At 46.4% G+C, this 19057-nt stretch overlaps 1 protein-coding gene across 3 annotated transcripts; it reads left to right on the top strand.

Moving 5' to 3' along the window:
* Positions 1-186: 186 nt before the first annotated feature.
* On the top strand, positions 187-19021 carry LOC125711965 (huntingtin-interacting protein 1-like). 3 transcript variants are annotated; one of them, XM_048981477.1, is made up of 31 exons: positions 191-920; positions 5130-5193; positions 5390-5532; positions 5738-5794; positions 6517-6597; positions 6807-6883; positions 7193-7254; positions 7348-7488; positions 7792-7849; positions 8150-8225; positions 8391-8534; positions 8620-8711; positions 8844-8916; positions 9170-9353; positions 9665-9753; positions 10240-10356; positions 10629-10727; positions 11391-11582; positions 12639-12786; positions 12962-13048; positions 13134-13226; positions 13337-13473; positions 13669-13779; positions 13907-13965; positions 14105-14198; positions 15884-15984; positions 16074-16179; positions 16363-16486; positions 16597-16658; positions 16750-16870; positions 17816-19021. In XM_048981477.1, exons 1-31 carry the CDS (start codon positions 903-905, stop codon positions 17824-17826), a joined length of 3021 nt encoding a protein of 1006 aa, XP_048837434.1. In that variant the 5' UTR covers positions 191-902; the 3' UTR covers positions 17827-19021. The 3 variants fall into 3 exon arrangements, with proteins under 3 accessions (XP_048837435.1, XP_048837434.1, XP_048837436.1); XM_048981478.1 differs by lacking the exon at positions 16750-16870 and having other exon boundaries at positions 187-920; XM_048981479.1 differs by lacking the exons at positions 191-920; positions 5130-5193; positions 5390-5532; positions 5738-5794; positions 6517-6597 and having other exon boundaries at positions 7188-7254.
* Positions 19022-19057: the final 36 nt, after the last annotated feature.

Below are 19057 nucleotides of genomic sequence, written 5' to 3'. Positions count from 1 at the left end.
TATCACATAGCATAGGCCAAAATTAAGTAATTAATGTAATCTTAATACTGTAAGTAATGTTGCAACGCACTATTTGGAGAGAACGTATATGAATTACTCCAAGTGTCTTTATTCTTTCGCACTTATCAGGAAAAGTGAGACGTTAAAAATGATCGTCGGTTTTTCAGGCACGGTTTGATTTATTGTGTGCGACGTGGCGAAGTAGTCCACTGGCTGTGTATCACAGCCGGACAAATGAATATCTGCATGCATGCCCGTCCTCCCATTTAATATACTGTTATATAACGTTAGTCCCTTTCCCAAAAGTTTCTCAGTTCATCTGAGGACAACGTGAGAGCCACGACAAAACGAGCATCCCAGAAATCAGTGACGTTCCAGAATTCCCATAGCCACCACTCCGTCCCCATGGGGTCGGAAATGGGCGCACCAGGGTGAAGATAACGCTTGGGTCCCCATCCTTCAATTTTCAATTCCTTTCTGAAAAAATAAAGACCTTTCATTACTTCGCACTATGCTCAAAATCATCTGTTTCGCTTCGGCTTCCGCAATCTGAAGCGAGCAAAGGTTCAGCGAAGAATGTAGATGAGATGGACCAGAAAGCTTGTAGCGGAAAGAGTAGGAGCCCACGGAAGAATTACAGTCAGTGGCAGTGGCATCTCTCTGCATCACCCAGTATTGCGAGCCCTTTGAGCGCCTCCAGTCCCGCTTGTTACAAGAGGGAGGGAAGGAGTTAAAGATGAATTGACTTTAATTCGTGACACATGTTGATTGAGCTACAGGACCTCAGCGCTCTCCCCGCACCAAGCGGACTGTAATTTTTCCACTTGCTGGCAGTAAACTGCCCAACATTTTTTGGCTTCAGATTTTTCCGTCTTCACCGGCAGCGTTTTATTTTTGAAACGATGGACCTAACTAAAATGGTAAGGATCACAGTGGAGTTTCACTCAAATGGGCGTAGGTCCGTGTAATAGAGGAGGTTTTCGGTTTCTGGACATTTTCGTTGTATTTTTCTGTCACTTAGCTGGCGTTTGATCAACCGTATAAATTATCATTTTTGCTTTGGTGGTTTTATTCGCTATTTGCATATTTGTAATTGTCCAAGAAAGTGATTGCGTGCTTTTTGAATTAAACAACAATCCCGCATCTTGTCTGTAACCTGGAGGATGTTACTGCTGTTTCAAGTTTTAATTTAGACTGCTATATTTCAAGGCATTTGGGTTAATCGAATAAAGCGCATCAAAGCAGAGGGTAGAAGCGTAATCATGTCATTTTTAAAGTTATTTCCTAAGTCAGCACATATTATTAAATGTAGTCACCGACTTCCTTCACTTACGTGGCCATTCTTAAAAAAATTGCGATTTAGTTGCACAGATCAGGCATCTCTTTACAGTCAATGCCGTTTATATACGTTAATACCAGCGCAGATGCTCCATTGCAGAGTTCAACAGTTGTCGCTTAAAATTGTTTCTTTGCGCATTAATGTTTGAATAAACTTGACTCCGGTAGAGGGATCGGTTAGTTATCCCCTCTATATTGAAATCAGTCATACGGTTCAGTCCGACTTCTGTTTTAATAATGATATTCCCTGAATTTTGACACAGCAAGGGAGTCTGGCAGTTTCAGCTGTCACAGAACATTGAGTCGTTTGGGTTGGTCTCGTGTTGGACCAGAAGTTCCTTTATCAGATTCCGTGGTGGTATTTTATCTAACACTATAGGGGCGAGGTTTCTCTTAATCTCAGGCTTCACAGATACTTTTGTAATCGTGCTGCATTCTCCACACTTATGGAACTGCTAATCACGGCCATCCATGATTTTTAACTTAACTTAATTTTCCCCCAAGGAACGGGAAAATAGTTATTTAAGATTTCAGATGTCATTTTGGTGGGATATTTTCAAATGTTCTTGTCAGTCGTCATTAACTTTCTGTGAAATTTTAAAGATGCTGTATGTTTCCCTGCGACTCAGTTGTCCGGCCTTCAGGGGATGGATTTTTTGTTCAGTTTGTATCCTGTGTCGCTTGATGGCCAGTGCGTGTGATTTTTTTTCTATCGTGGATTTTAAAAATTAGAATTGACTCTGGATTGTTAAGAAAAAATCTTTAAAATCGATGACTATATATGGACTATATGGCTATATCGAGTGTCGCCGTGTGACGTTCTGAAGTCGAACGCGGGGTCAGTGCCAGACCCCCCATTAAATAATTAATAGCGTGTTCTTTTATTTTGAATAAGCACACTACTCAGGCTAATTTGCTGTGCATGGAGAGGGCAAGGACAAAACTAAACAGTGTTAGTTTTATTTTAAATGATGAAATTTTTTAAATTAAAAAATCTTTCTCAATCCTTCTCAATTTCGCATGTCCCGATATACATCACACCGTCCCTGGGGGCAAATTCAGTACCCCCCCAATGTGAAATGTCGGAGCTGACATGTCACACAGTGCCATTGAGGAAAACACAGTATACTAGTGACAGAGTGACAGTCAGCATTGTGGTGAGCCCTGGAAGTGAGTTCGCCGCGTTACAGTGGGAGCTGATACCTCAACATCTGTGGAGCACTAAACAGCACGCAGCACAGCATGAAACCGGCCTGCTCATCCTGGGCTTCCTGCAGCCTCTGCACTGTTGCCGTCTCATTAATACCCACCCCTCATTAACGCTTAACGAAGGCAGTCCAGCAGGGCGGTGCGTGTCAGCAATTTAAAAAATGTCATGAGGAGGTCTGAGTGGCCGGGAAGCAGGAGCGGGACTGCAGGGCAACCTGCCTGGGGTCACTCGAGGTCACTCTGCCACAGCCTTCCGACCTCTGATTTTGCTCCGATGGAAGGTTCTGATAGGATTTTGCCTCGTTTTCGAGCTACTTTTGCTATCGGAGCAGAAGGAAGTACACACCAGCCTAGAGCTATTTCTGTTAGCGACCCTGCTGTGTGTCGTTTCACTCTGTGCGAGTTCACATTGTGGGCAGACGAATCTACAGCAAGCGACAGAACGCATGAATTTTTTTTTCGTTCCTCTAAGCTTGCTAGTTTTCTTGAAAGGGGAGGGGGGGGGTGCAGTCCTGTACATGGTTACCGTCAGAGGGGGGAAGGTTTTCACTAAACCTTCTGCTGATCCATTATACTTTACCTAAACTGGCACACAAGGGCTACCCTGGCCCTTCACGAGGGGGGGGGGGGGGAGGGTTTAACAACAGGTATCTTTTCCTGTTTTTGGACCCAGTGGGGGGGGGTACGATAAAGTATAGAGAAAGACATAGTAATTAGCCTACAGGTAACACATATCATTCTAGGAATAAATGGTTTAGTCCAAAACTATACTATACATACAGCATATACTGTATATGTATCCAAAAGAGAAAATGAAAAATTATGAAAATTAATGAGATCATACCTTAAAACAGTCAGGAAGTCCACACTGCAGTCTCAAGAGCAAGGTGAGGGTGATTTACATATTTACATTGAAGAAATGGTTTCTTTGCAATTTTCTCTCTCTCTCTTTCTCTCTCTCTCTCTCTCTCTCTCTCTGTCTCTCTCTCTCTCGTCTCTCTCTATCCCTCTCTCTTGGTGGACTGTAAGAATTGGCATCGGGACAAATCAAGTTTTTTCGGGTTGATCTTTTCTCTGTATTTCATGCAATTTCCCTGAAGTGCAAAACTGCTTCAGCACGTCATTTCATAACGAACAAGGAAACGGAGAGGAGGATGTTAGCTCTGTTAGTATTATTATGTAAGTTACAGCTTCTCTTGTTTAATGTTAAGCACATTTAAAATCAGTTAACGTTATAGTCGTGTCCAAACTGGTAGTTGGTTATTATTTAAACAATGGGGTTTCTATGCAGGTGTAGCAAGTGACTCAGGGAGAGAGGGAGACGGAGGAGAGAATCGTGGGAGGCAGATACCTGTGGGGACAGTAGATGAAGGAGAAGGCAGTGCAGAGCATCAGTGTCAGACTGAGGAAGATGGGGCGCAGCAGCAGGTCGAATCAGAACAGCATTATGTTGATGCAGGCTTGTGGTCAGTATGTTCATACCATAGCAGGTCGACCCAGTTTCTCAGAAACTGTAAAAAACAATCTGCCTGAAGATGGTGATGAAAACCATTTCCCAATTTATTTAACATACTCCAATGGTCTGCTGTACCAGAGTGCTATAGTTGATGGTAGCCTGCATTTTTGGCAATGCCTGATTGTTTGTTGACTATCAGGATGCTTCTGTATATGGGTCATTACCACATGGACCACTGTTTCTGGATAGTCTCTGTTCCACTGTCACTCCTCAGTTAAAAACTATGCATTTGAATCTATTTGTGTCTGGTATTTCCAATTAAGATTGCAGTGTTTTATGACAATAACGTAATTCAAAAGACAATTCAATTGTTTTGATACAATGTATCAGAGTAGTTTTAAGTTTACAGTATTATTTTGTGTTTGCAGTGCTTGAAGTGACATGACTGCGTGAATTGTTTTTGTGTGCATTTGTGTGTCACCGTCACCCACCTGGGGTGGGATGGATGGGGGCCCCAATTTGTAAAGTTTCCCTGCCCCCAGCCACACGAAGCTCTGGGGCTACCACAGGCCACAAGCTTTGAATTTATTCAGTATTGAATTTAACTCAGTCAAGGATGTCTAGGTGCTTCTCAGTATTTATACTTGACTATACTTGTGTTCCCGTCGTTTTTACACCATCTTCCATTGCCAATACACAAGAACAGAAGTACGGTAAATGGACGGTAAAAATCCCAGGATGTTGTTCTTGCCCTGGCCCAAATATCAGGGATGCATTGATGACATCCTTGCCAAAATAGACCAATCCCATGATTCATTGCACCTCAAGTTTGTTCTTGGAAGAAAAGTTAGCAAGACCAGTCTTGCTAAGACCACAAGTATGATCTTTGCGTTCTTGGTACTGAGAAACGCCCCTGTTTTAGGTCAGTGTGCTGTAACTTCCACCATAAATGTGAAAGTTGTATAAACTGAAACATTTTTTTGGGAATCATCTAGTCCCCCTTGGTGAATGTCAGCCAGGAAGAGCAGATGTGAGCATCTGTTTCTCCTGGTCCCAGTCAAGCAGAAATTCTGTCTGGGTGACGTACTTTTGCCTTGCCTTGACTCTGTTTTCCCCTGTCACGTAGACTGTGAGCATCAACAAGGCTATCAACGCACAGGAGTTAGCCGTCAAGGAGAAGCACGCCAGGAATATCTTTTCTGTCATGCCCCCTGCTGGTCTGGGGGAACAATGCAGTGCTGTTGCCCATCTGTGTTTTTGTGGAAGTCTCTGATGTGTGTATATTGAAATAAATCTAATTGCTTGGCAAACAAGTGAGTTGGTGGGTTGCTTAGACTGGAACAGGAGTTTTTACCTCTTGTTTGACATTCCTTGACGTGCCTGCACCGTGCATCCTGGGAACACACCACGAGAAGGGCGCCCACACGTTCTGGATGGTGGTCAGTCGCCTGCCCCTCTCCAGCAACGCCGTGCTCTGCTGGAAGTTCTGCCACGTCCTCCATAAGCTGCTCAGGGACGGGCACCCCAACGTGAGTCCACTGGCACCACGTGCGGCACATCCACGCAGCCACTCGGGATGTGGTCATGCAGAGATGCCAGTGGGGCACTGAATTTGTTCACGCTTGCGTATATCCTGTAGCACATTCAGTTAAGCTAATATGTTACCCAGTCATGTCACCCTTGGGGGTTTCTTTACCGGTGCTGTTACTGACATGTGCTACTATCTGTGTCCAGGTTATAAAGGACTCAATGCGGAGCAAAGCAAACCTCTGTGACATGAGCAAGATATGGGTAAGAAGCTCCACCCCAAGGATAAGATACCCATAATGCACCAAGATTCATCAATGGCTCTAAAAAATTCTCTTGACCATGTATTGTTTTAAAGCTCTTGTGGTACAGAGTGGATGGCTCGGATCTGTGCTACATTCGTGGGGGGGCTGCCACAAGCACAGTGGAGTGTAGAAATAGTCACATGGTCACAAGGTGCAGGGGCCCACAGAGCGGGTCTGAATGGGGTCTAAATCCAGGTCGGCTTGAGAGATGGGAAAACTCAGGGACCAAGGGGAGCGAAATCTTTCCTTGTTTTTGTTTGTTTGTTTTCTTTTTTGCTGCAGTTCTGTAGGATAGAGAATAAAAGCACATTTTTGCTGCTTCTTTAAATGTCACACCTCTCCTACGGTGCTGTTTTTAGTAATGGCCGACTTTGCAGTCAGTGATTTGAGAATGTCCCCCCGATACCGCTGATTTTGCTCACCGCAAGAGGAAGTGAGCCAGTCCGAAGCGCTGGCTCCTTACTGGACCCTTTTACTTTCAGTTCCCTAAATTGTTTTCACTATGAGTCGTTTGGGCTGTTGTGTCGTATATTGCTGCGTCTCTGGTCTTTCGTCCTCTGACCTCGGCTCAGTTCCTCTGCGATTTCTTTCTGCCACTGGAGTGCACCTGGAATCCGGTGCTATCAATGGATATCTGTGTGTGGGCTTTTGCCGTTTGTTCCTCTGCTGTGTCACCTGCAGGGACACCTGGCGGAGCGATATGGAAAGCTGTGTAGCGTCTACCTCAAATTACTTGTCACCAAAATGGAGTTTCACATCAAAGTGAGTTTCGACTTAAAGACCAGCTCCAAAGTATTCTAAGCCACATTTTTCCACCTAACTTTTACAGAAGAGTAATATTATGTGGGAAGCATTTTGATTAGTCATTGTGTGATGTCACCAGGCATTGACGTGGATTAGCTGTGTATGTACTCCAGACACTCTTCAATAATAAAAATACTGTAGTAACATAATTTGTGTTTCTCTCTCAGAATCCACACTTCCCAGGGAATCTGCAGATGAGTGACAGGCAGCTGGATTATGTGGGAGAGAATGACGTCAACAACCTGTAAGCAATGTTCTGCTTGGAGAACCAGAGAACCCGCTACAATGGAGCAATAATAGACAATAGTCAGGCTTATTATACTGTTACCGTTATGGCACAAGCCCACATACGAAGATAATTAGCCTCGTTAGCTGCTTGTTAGTTCTCCGGGGCTTCCTGGAAATGTTGAGAAGACATTGTTTGGCGTCAGACATCCGGCCGAGCAGAAAATATGTGCACTGTTGTGCTTGCGGTCTCTACATGAGGAACTGTTTGGTTTCCCGTTGTCTCATTTTTGCTCCATTATCTGACCCCCTACCCATTTGAGTGAAGCTTCCAGATCACAGTCGAGATGCTTGACTACCTGGAGTGTGAGCTGAACCTCTTCCTCGGAGGTAAGACGCCATCAGATGGCGGGTCAAGGTCCATCATGGAGGGTAGTGCTTTGAAGGACGAAGTGGCTGGACTGACAAGCCCCCTCCCCCCAGTATTCAGCTCCCTGGACATGTCCCGGTCTGTGTCGGAGACGGCGGCTGGCCAATGCCGCTTGGCTCCACTCATCCAGGTCGTCCTGGACTCCAGCTACCTGTACGACTGCATAGTCAAGCTGCTCTTCAAGCTGCATTGCTGTAGGTCTCACCCCCGCTTGGCCCCCTGGCCGCTCCCTGCACTCACCTCCCCTAATTACATATGTCTATCATTATGCATCTGGGGGCGGGGCTTATCTCTGCTCTTTTTTGGGGTTACCTAAATTGTATCTCCGTAAAACGATATTGGGCACTTGAATGTAAGTATTCCTTTTCCCACGCACTGATTAACCCAGAATTCCAGATGATGTCATATCCTGTTCCACCCACACAGTCCCTCAGCTCATCTCATCATAGTGACCCTCTCTCTCTCTCTCTCTGTCCCCATCTCTCGCTCACCCACAGGCCTGCCTGCCGACACCCTCTTGGGTCACAGGGATCGCTTCCAGGAACAGTTCATCAAGTGCGTTCTCACGGGATCCTGGGTCGAGGGGGCAGTGCCCTGGGCTGTTGCTTAATCACAGTGAGGCCTTCCTCCAGGCCCCTCTCCCCTCGCTCTGGTTCTCCTTGCTTTTATGAATCTTCAGTACTGGTTGGATGTTACAAATTGCATTACAATCACAACAGAAATTGAACACTTTGTATTAATAATGCAGTTTTCTCCACTAATGTCCTTCCAGATAGTTTCCCTCAGCTGTGATGAGCCGATCTTAATTAGTTGTGGTCATGCCCATGTATTGGTGTCTTCTCCTCTCCGGTCCAGGTTGAAGGATCTCTTCTATCGCTCAAGCAACCTTCAGTACTTCAAACGGCTGATACAGATCCCCCAGCTGCCTGAGGTGAGCCTGCCAGGCCCAGAACAGCTGTAGAACGTGGGCCTGTTATTGCTGTTCTGTTCATTTTTGCTCAGTAATATCTTGGTTGCCCTTATTACCTGCGATGTTGGGAGAGCTGGAGGGTGGAAGATATTTCACGTTTGTTCCCTGTTCCTCCCTCCTTCCTAGAACCCGCCAAACTTCTTTAGGTCTTCAGCCCTCTCGGACCACATCAGCCCCGCCGTGCTGATTCCCACTGAGCCCCAGTCTCCCGAGAATGAACACCTGGTGGAGACTGAGGACCTAGTGAGCACAGAGGAGCCTGTCACGCTGGTACTGCTGCCGTGTGAGGGACCCCGGCGGCTCCATTGTGCCTGAGGGGGCTGTCTTTGCCTTACTGTCCCTCCTTCCTTCTCAGAACATCGGGGAAAGAATATATGATGACGTCATGGGTGCCTCTGCCACCCTGGAAGCCCAGGGCGGACAGGATGAGACACAGAAGGATGACAAGTGAGCTCCCAGAACATGAACCCCTGGGGATTGCATTCTTTTTGTCTAGGAGTCCTGATCTTCTTAATAGCCAGCCCTGGTCGGGTAAGCCCTCTGCTGCTGACATCTTCTATACTTTTCACTTCCTCATAGGGACCTCCAGATCAGGCAGCTCACGAGGGACTTGCAGACTCAAAAGGAAGAACTGGCATCCTTCCAGATGGAGGTGAGCATGGGTGTGGAGCAAAGACTCCAGATATCCAGTTCTTAATCAAAAACAGATATCAAACATAAATACATCCAAACTTATTTCTCTTAACTGCTGCCTGTTTCCTCGTCTGTGCTGTTTGGAGTCGTACTTGGTCCAGATTCTGCCGAATCTCCCAGCCGGTTACATGGGCTTGGCCCTTTGCAGAAGGGCCCTTAAGGTCCTTTTGTGCTTCAGCTAACCATGTGTGTGGACCGCCTGCCCCTCACAGAGCTCCCGCCTGTGTCAGGCCCTGCAAGGCCGCGTCAGGGAGCTGGAGGCGGAGCTGGAGGAGCAGCGACACCTGAGGCAGCAGGCGCTGGGAGAGGAAGAGTTTCTGAGGGTCGAGCTGGAGGACCTGCGGCGACTGCGGGATGACACACAAAAGGAGCAGCGGAGCCTCACTGAGATCGAGAGTGAGCGATTTGGTCCTCCATTGGTTGAGATTGGGGACGAGGGTGGTGTTTAGCCATCAGTCAGAGCGTAAATAAAGCATTTTTCCTATGGAGCCGCCTGGGTCCCTCCGAACCCTCTTTTCTCATTCTCCGAGTCTTCTCTCTCATGCTTCGCTGACTCCTTCATAAAGCTGACGGCCCAATCAATTGTTCACGTCATGTTTCATGCTGTGTGACACCTCATGATGGTTTGTGATGTGTGAATGTGTCTGGAGTGCCCTTGGAAATCTCCCCCATGGTACCAATGCACATCTGCTGTGCATCTGTCGCAGGAAAGGCGCAAGTCAATGAGCAGCGCTACAGCAAGCTGAAGGAGAAGTACTCTGGATTGGTGCAGAGCCACGCAGACCTGCTGAGGAAGGTACAACTAAAAACAACTAAAACAACTAAACAACTAAAAAGCCGCTAATGCTGGTAGTTTGCTTTAGCTGGTCTAAGATGGTCTAAGACGGTCTTAGATGGTCTAAGACGGTCTAAGGTGGTCTAAGACGGTCTAAGACGGTCTAAGATTGTCTAAGACGGTCTAAGATGGTCTTGTCTGAGTTGTTGCTTGTCCGAGTTCATGCTGGAGTGACCTGCCTATAAAGCTGGTCATGCTAGTATGACCAACTAAATCATCAAACCATCATGTAGGAACATACCTTAAGCTGATCAACTATCATAAACTGGTCAACCGGCGTAATGAGTTTAAAGTAATCAAGGTGGTTTTTGCAGTGTATCACCACCTATTGGACATGAGGGCTAGTTGGTTGAAACAAAATCTTGGTCTGGATTTCTACTTTCTGGACCTGAACTTTCCACCTCTGGCACGAGGGAGAGGTGGAGTTTGACTGTTTCTTTTTCCCAGCATGCTGAGGTGACTCAGCAGGTGAGGCTGGCAGAGGCAGCCAGGTACGAGGTAGAGCTGCATCGGAGGGGAATGCAGGACAAGGCCAGGGCAGCTTGCGGGAGCGCTGGCCAGTGGGTGAGATGCTATGCTCTCCCTCCGCATCACTGTACCCTCTACATATAAATTTTGATCTCTTCTGTTGATATGCTTTGATCTCATGACTCTCTGTGGTGAATTTGAGTTCTTGGCTGAAGAAGCCTCCCTCATGTATCTGTGTGTGTCTCCCTGAGCCTTTGTACTCTGCATGTCTCCCTTATTCTCTTCATGTGCTGGTGTGTGTCTGTCCTGTTCTTCTTCCTCGCTGCTGCTTGTCCTCCATGCTTGATGTCTTCTTGGCTTCTCTGCAGGAGGACGGGCAGGAGGAGCAGCAGGCCCTGCACAGACAGTTACTGGCTGTGAAGAAGGAGCTGGACTCGCTGAAGGAGAGCATGGCCTCCTCAGAGCAGGTAGACATGCCGCTTGGGCCGCAGTCCTAGGTTTGTTCAATAATAGTCCACCAAGAATGCCTTGTGAGACCCCACCAGCCAATCCAATGACAGCTTACAGTTGTTCTCAGAATCCTTGATGTGTAAAAGACGGGCCTTCATTTATCACAATAGCAGATTCGGGTCACAAAAAGTGAGTATAGATGCTAGGAAGTGCTGGAGGGAGCATCACCTGGCAACTCACTCACTGAAAGAAGAAGATAATTATCATGATGATGGCAATTACTGTGATGATGGTGGTGATGAAGATGATGGTGATGAAGATGATGATAGTGATGATAGTGATGAAGATATGATGACGATAACGATGAAGATGGTAGTGATGAAGATGATGGTGATGAAGGTGATAAAGATAATAATGTGATGATGGTGATGGAAATGATGATGTTGATGAGGATGATGTGAAGATGGTGGTGATGAAAATGAAGATGTGATGATGTAATGAAGATGGTGGTGATGAAGATGATGAGATGGAAGATAATGAAGATGACGATAATAATGGTGATGATGTTGGTGATGAAAATGATGATGATGAAAGGTATTATTTAGTTTAATTGACCCCCATTTCTCTTTTTCCCCCTGCCGCCTCTCTGAATGTGCTGGGTGGGTTTCGCTGTCCCTCAGCCAAATGATGTAAGTTCTCACCTCAGTGCCCTGGAGGCAGAGAGGGCAGAACTGGCTCAGGGGATCAGCTACAAGGAGCAAGAGGTGGTCAGGCTGAAGCTGGAGCTGGAGCAGGCTCAGACTAGACTGGCTGGAGAGACTAAGGCTGGGAAGGTGGCTGCTGAGAGCCTGCAGAACCAGGTTAAACAGAAGGTAGGCAGCCAGAGACTTCCAACACCATGTGTGTGTGGTCATCCTTTTTCTCATTCTGTCAGAACACTGCAATACACGTTAGCTAGAATACGAGAAATGAACAATAGATTGGAGGGGAAAATAACTTAATACTAGTGAAATATTCTGCCCATGCAGTAAGTTATTTTTACTTCACAAGAATTCTTAAAATACGTTGGCTCAAGTCCTGCCCCACTGCACCACTCTTCTCTCCCAAAACAGAAGCAATTTTAACTTTAGAACACTTGAAAAAAAATAGGGCAAGGAAGAACGAAATAAATCCATAATTTAAGTCGCCATCACTTAAAACTAGTGTGGCTTGATTATGCTGTTACTTGAAACAAGCTGCCTGGTCTTGAAGTAAGTAGGCTTAAAGCCATATTTTATTTAAAAGTAGTTCTTAATCTCAGAGGATACAATTTAAAACAAGGAACTGCAATCATAACAATGACTGCAATTGAATTTATGCAGTTTACAACTGAGAGGAGTCGGCAGTGTACTCTCATAAACCCAATGGCATTTTACAACATACACTTTATATACAAAATAATGGGGGGGGTGCAAGAGAGTGAAAGAGAGAATGAGAGTGTGAGACAACTCCTACAGAGCGAGGGAGAAAGTCAGCTAGAGGCAGAAAGAGACAAGAAGCAAAGAATGGCTGCTCATTGTCTTGCATGTTTCCCCATTTTTCATTGAATAAAAAAAATACTTTTTGCTTTGTGTCGCTCTTAAATCTTCTTCAGCCTGGCACTGAATCTCGGAACAAGTTTTCAAGGGAAAAATAATAGTATAATTTTCCAATTTGTCTAATGTAGTTTGTTTTAGCAGTAAATTAGTCAATTTTAAGATTTTCTAATTGAGATGTATACAAGACAGATTTATGATCAACTTAAGAATACAGCACAAATTCAAAGACAAAAACTAGTAAATAATTTTTTTAAATAATAACGATAATGTTGTATTTCCAGGTTTAAGATTTTAAATCTTGGCAAGTACAGATGGATTTGCAGTGAACTGTGACTGTCCCTGTCAAAATAGGCAAATAAGGAACAAGCTCTAGAGAGTCAGCTAGCAGCTGTCCGCAAAGCAGCCCTGCAGGGGGCACTAGATAAGGCCCAGAGAATCATCCAGGACTCCCTGGTCCAGCCGGAGAGCCCAGCACACCACAGCTGCACCTGCTTCACAGGTTTGTTCCCGTTACCGAGTTCCCTCTACTTCTGGTTGGGTTCTGCTAATCTCCCATCTCCTCATCTGTCCCACCAAGGGACTGTATCACTGGGCAGCGCTGCCCTAGCCCAATACCAGGAACTTCTCTCTGTGTGTGTCGGTGTCTTTTAGCTGTGATGCTCTTCTCCACGCAGATCACCTCTTGTCCCAGTGTCAGGCGGCTCTCGACTGTGTGGACAGGTTGCAGATCGATAAGGATCACTACGCAGAACATCAGGCAGGTATGTCAGTGTCTAGGGGACCTCCACTGAAGTCCTGGTCCCATGTGTACTGATGGGACTTTGACTGTGGTATCTTCTCATGTAGATGTTCTGCAAATGGTGCAATCCGTAGCCCAGCTGGGTCACCTGGTTGGAGACGTGATTGTGCAGGCTGGTGCCCCTGTGGACCAGGGCAGCTGTGAGTAATACTGTCGTCTCATGCAGGAAATACTCAGTGTGAGATTTGTGTGTGTGCGTGTGTGGGCCGCAGCCAGCTGGTGTCAGTGCTGCCCTTGTGTGTTTTCCCAGCGCTGTCTCAGGCCATGAAGATATTTGGCTCTCAGGTTCTGATGGCGTTAAAGCAGCTCCAGGATCCAGACACCATGGAAAATGCAGATGTCACTGGACTAAGGGTCTCGCTGGAGACGATCCGGACCTTGGCCAAGGTGACTGACCAGACCCACTAGGACTTGGATCTAAATTATTAATAATCATCTGCCATTATTGTTGCTGAAACTGACCTACTTGTCACAGAGAGTACATTTTCCTGGCTTAATCATGTTTTCTGCTCAGTCGGACCACCAGAGATATGTTTGGATTCAGGTCCATTGCCTGCTCTTCTCTACACACCCTCCCCACAGAACCCGCATCCCCATGGACTAGAGCTAGACCAGGGGGAGCTGGCCAGTCTGGTGGAGCAGGAAATGGCAGCAACCTCCGTCACAGTGGAGACTGCGACTACCAGGATGGAGGTGACGCGTGCACACGTGTGATGAAAACCACTGAGCGATGACATTTGGCATATTGAGTGATTGTGATCGATGGATTATCCCCTGACAATTAATTCCCATCCTCATCTGTTTCTACATTTTTACGTAGGAAATGCTCAACGAGACACAGACTATGGGGAAAGGCATAAAGATGGAGGTCTTCGAAAGGTCAGATCCCATGTAAAGTCTTACCACTTTGCCACGCCTTCATGTCCTTTGAACCTGACCTCCCAGCCCCCACAGTGGACGTGTGACTTTTTCTGGGGCTGCATGTTGCCTTCTCTCACCATCCCTGATCCCGTTGCAGGATCTTGGTGTCCTGCACTGAGCTGATGCTGGCCGTCAAAGCTCTGCTCCTATCTTCGAAGGATCTGCACCAGGACATTGTGGAGAGTGGAAGAGTGAGTGAGCACACATTGAAGGCTTATTGTTTAATGTGTGAAAGTTCAGACGGACTGAAAGCTGGAAGGTTCCACCTTGCCTTCCTTATATAAAGTCCTTATAATAGCTTTTATTTCTATACACGTAAATTCATTGGGAACACTATACATTCTATTCCAAATCAAAACATGAAGAAAAATTATCAAATTTGTGTTAATCCTTTAGAAAATTTTAAGAAAAAGGAATATTAAGCTGTTCAAAAAATAGCAGTGTCTGCATTCTTCTTTACAAACTCAAACAGTCACTGTGTAAACTGAAAAAAAAACGCAAGATTTAGCTTCCTTTTGAATCACAGAACTAATATTTAGTTGTATAACCATGGTTTCTGAGAACTGCCGCACATCTGTCTTGCATGGAGTCGACCATCTTCTGGCATCTGTGAACAGGTATTCCTGCCCAGGATGATCCACAATTCTTCAGCATTTCTTGGTTTTGCCTCAGACACAGCATGTCACCCCACAAGTTTTCTATTGGATTAAGGTCCAGGGATTGGGCTGGTCACTCCATAACGTCAATCTTGTTGGTCCGGAACCAGGATGTTGCTCTTTTACTAGTTTGTTTGGGATCGCTGTCTTGCTGAAACACCCATTTCAAGGGCTTTTCCTCTTCGGCATATGGCAACATGACCTCTTCAAGTATTTTAATGTACTCAAATTGATCCATGATCCCTGGTATGCGATAAATACACCATAGTATGAGAAACATCCCCGTATCATGATGCTTGCATCACCATGTTTCGCTGTCTTCACAGTGTACTGTGGCTTGACTTCAGTGTTTGAGGGACGTCTGACAAACTGTCCGCAGCCCCTAGACCCAAAAAGATCAATCTTGCTTTCATCAGACCACAAAATGTTGCGCCATTTCTCCTTAGGCCAGTAAATGTGTTCTTTGGAAAACTGTAACCTCTTCAGCAAGTGTCTTTCTTTCAGCAATGGGACTTTGCGAGGGCTTCTTGCCAGTAGCTTGGCTTCACATAGGCCTTTTCTAATAGTCACAGTGTTCACAGATAACTGTAGATCTTCTTTGATCTTCCTGGAGCTGATCATTGGCTGAGTCTTTGCCATCTTGGCTTTTCTCCGATCCATTCAATTGGTAGTTTTCCTTTTTCTTCCACGGCTTTCAGGTTTTGGTTGCCATTTTAAAGCATTAGAGATCATTTTAGCTGAACAGCCTATCAATATCTGAACTTCTTTATATGTTTTCCCTTCTCCAATCAACTTTTTAATCAAAGTATGCTGCTCTTATGAACAATGCCTGAAACGACCCATTTTACTGAGATTTTCTGAGATGCACTATAACAGCATGTACAACAATTGCTGCCTTCCTTCCTTAAATAAGGGCTGTAATTGACACCTGTTTTTTCACAGATTGAATTACCTTACTAATTTAACTTCACACTGATATTAATATGAACACGCCCCTTTCAATTAATGGTTCAATTACACAGAACCAGCAGCATGCATGTCATGTCTATTGGTTTTCTATTATTCTACGACACCTACTAGCAAATTATTTGCCAGGGAGCAAAAGGTAGAAAATGAATTTCTACCAAAACCAGTGATGTCGGACTGCTATTATTTTGAACAGAACTATATGTCATTTTTTTATGTGCATAATTTAAATGTTGTATATTAATTACCTGCAGGGGGCAGTATCTGTGAAGGAGTTTTATGTTAGAAACTCCCGCTGGACTGAAGGCCTCATCTCAGCCTCCAAGGCGGTGGGCCTGAATGCTGCCATGATGATGTAGGTCCTCTTCTACCTACCAGCATTGAGAGGTTCTTCCTTTCTGATCTTGTCGTCTGGTTAGTGTCACAAGGTATCCATGTCAACAGGGACGTCGCGGGCCAGCTGATCCAGGGCCACAGCAAGTTTGAGGAGCTAATGGTGTCCTCACATGAGGTCGCAGCCAGCACTGCACAGCTGCTGGCCGCATCCAAGGTACCCCAGACCCTCCAGTCTGACTCTTGTTGACATTGTCCATCTGCTGGGTAAAACAGCTTCATGTCCCTTCAGCTAGCAAATCTGTGTTCTCTCTTCACTATGAGCTGCTTCTGTCTGTCCTGGGTCGCCCCGGTCTCACTCCCTCCTCTAGTGAGCTCATTCTGTCACCCTTCCCGGCAGGTGAAGGCAGATAAGGACAGCCCCAGCCTGGCACGACTGCAGCATGCTTCCCACAGGGTCACCCAGGCTGCCGCCAGGGTCGTGGCCTCCGGCAAGTCTGGGAAGTCCCACATCGAGGAGATGGGTAAGCCTGCGTTGAGAAATGTACCGGAGACTCTCATTCCTCTCAGAGCCGTTAACCGCTTTGGCCGTGTGGTTCTGGTTTCTCACCAGTTCCGGGTTCTTTTAATGCAGATTCCATGGACTTCACCAGCATGACCCTCATGCAGATCAAGCGAGATGAGATGGATCTGCAGGTTAGAATAATTTCCTCCAAGGAAAAGTGCAGTTGTGGTGCATTTCTGTGCATTTCTTGATGAATGTGTGTATGTGTGTGTGTGTGTCTAGGTACTGGTGCTGGAGCTGGAGGGGCAGCTGCAGAAAGAGAGGGAGAGGCTTGGGGAGCTGAAGAAGAGGCACTATGAGCTGGCTGGTGTAACCGAGGGCTGGGGGGAGCAGGATAAGCAGGGTGACTCCAGCTTGTGCCCCTCTAACTCTGTGCCCCTGTATCCCTGTGCCTCTCTAACTCTGTGCCCCTATAATCTTGTGCCCCACTAACCCTGTGCTCCTGTATTCCTGTGCCCCTCTAACACTGTGTCGCTGTATCCCTGTGCCCCTCTAACCCTGTGCCTTTATAACCCTGTGCCTTTATAACCCTGTGCCGCTGTATCACTGTGCCTCTCTAACTCTGTGCCTTTATAACCCTGTGCCCCTCTAACCCTGTGCCTTTATAACCCTGTGCCGCTGTATCCCTGTGCCCCTCTAACCCTGTGCTGCTGTATCCCTGTGCCCCTCTAACCCTGTGCTGCTGTATCCCTGTGCCCCTCTAACCCTGTGCCTTTATAACCCTGTGCCGCTGTATCCCAGTGCTTTATAACCCTGTGCTGCTATATCCCTGTGCTCCTCTAATCCTGTGCTGCTGTATCCCTGTGCCCCTCTAACCCTGTGCCTTTATAACCCTGTGCCGCTGTATTCCTGTGCCCCTCTAACCCTGTGCCTTTATAACCCTGTGCCGCTGTATCCCTGTGCCCCTCTAACCCTGTGCTCCTGTATTCCTGTGCCCCTCTAACTCTGTGCTCCTGTATTCCTGTGCCCCTCTAACTCTGTGCCCTTGTACCCCCGTGCCCCTCCATCCCTTTGCCCCTCTATCCCTTTGCCCCTCTAAGCCCACCCGGTACCCCTCCGATCCCCTCACAAACTTGTGTGTTACTCCTTGAGTGTGTTAGACAGAAGCTCCATGTTTTCAAGTTAGGAAATTTGGTTTAATCCAAAACTGGTTTTCAGAGATTCCAGTCAGTCCGGCTGCGGGGTCCTGATCATTAAGCACCCCTGGGATATATTGTTCTAAGTACGTGTCATTTGTTGAAACAGGCAGGACAGGACCCAGATTTTGACTCCTTCTCTCTCTTCCCAGGGATGGATTAAGGCCTCTGCTGCCCCAGTGCTACCCTCTGTGTCAGGATATCACTGCTTTCTACCTTCCATTTACTAAACCTATGCTCTCATCCCAGCCTCTTTAAGAGGCCTGCAGTCTCACATTTGTTATGGGAGCCTTTTTGTTTTATATCAAATGGACCTTGACGTGAAGTGGGAGGAAAGTGGTGTCATGAGAGGACTGCTATCGCCACCTGCTGGCCAATTTGGAAAACTATAAGTGACCACCTTGTCCTGTTTTTCTGTGGAGTCAAACTGGTGATCACACCAACCTCAGGACATTTGAAAAGCCTGTGGCTTCCCAAGATGCACCACATGAATACAATACAGATGATAGTTTTATGTGTATCATGTAAAGAGTTCTGAGGCAGTGTCGGCCCCTGGTGGGGCTGAAAGTCAACTTGTGGTGTCCGGGAATGTCAGCAGATATTTGATGGTAGGTGGGGCAGCCCCCCAAATGTATCTGCATGTAGACTCCTGTATCCTTGGGGCAGGTTCTCATTACGATGGAGCACAGTGTCCGCTGCCCTGATGATTAGAGTCCAGCTTTGGCATGTCTCTCAGATGAAACGTGAGCAAAGTGCTGCAGTGTAGAGAAATAACCTCAAACACAACAACCCAAACACAAACCTGCATTTAAAGCCAGATTTTAAAAAACAGGATTGTGTGTATGTGGGTCTGTGTGTGTGTGTTTACATGTAACACTGTCACCTGTCACGTGGTTGGGGGTTTGAATCCTGCCACATGTCACATGGGTTCTCTCCTGCACTCCTGAAGAACATTGTCAGCCCCGCAGTACACATGTATGCATCTCTCTGAGCCTAATGCTGCTACATTTACACAGTGACATGCGAAAGGTGCATAGCAGTGCGCTGTGATGGAATGGCTTCCCGTCCAGGCTGTCCCCCGGTCCCATTCGCTGTGACGGAGTGGCTTCCCGTCCAGGGTCTCCCCTGGCCCCGTGCGCTGTGGAGGAGTGGTGTCCTGTCCAGGGTGTGGACGTGTTCATTTCAGGGCTCGGTCATTTTCCATCTCCTTTATGCCTGCCATCCCAGGTCTCCAGCTGGTTTTTCACTCATTTGCTTTGGATAATAATACATCCAGGCTAGGGGAACCTATCTTTTATATAAAATATCATTTTATGTATATGAAATGTTTTAATAAAATGGTCCAACTTTGCTAACAACATTGCAGTGTCGTATTTTATGTGGAGGGCTGGGGG

The sequence above is a fragment of the Brienomyrus brachyistius genome, chromosome 17 (assembly GCF_023856365.1).
Source record: "Brienomyrus brachyistius isolate T26 chromosome 17, BBRACH_0.4, whole genome shotgun sequence".
NCBI classification, from domain to species: Eukaryota; Metazoa; Chordata; class Actinopteri; order Osteoglossiformes; family Mormyridae; genus Brienomyrus; species Brienomyrus brachyistius.
The sequence above is the reverse complement of the archived record's forward strand: the minus strand, read 5'-3'. Positions and strand labels throughout refer to the sequence as shown.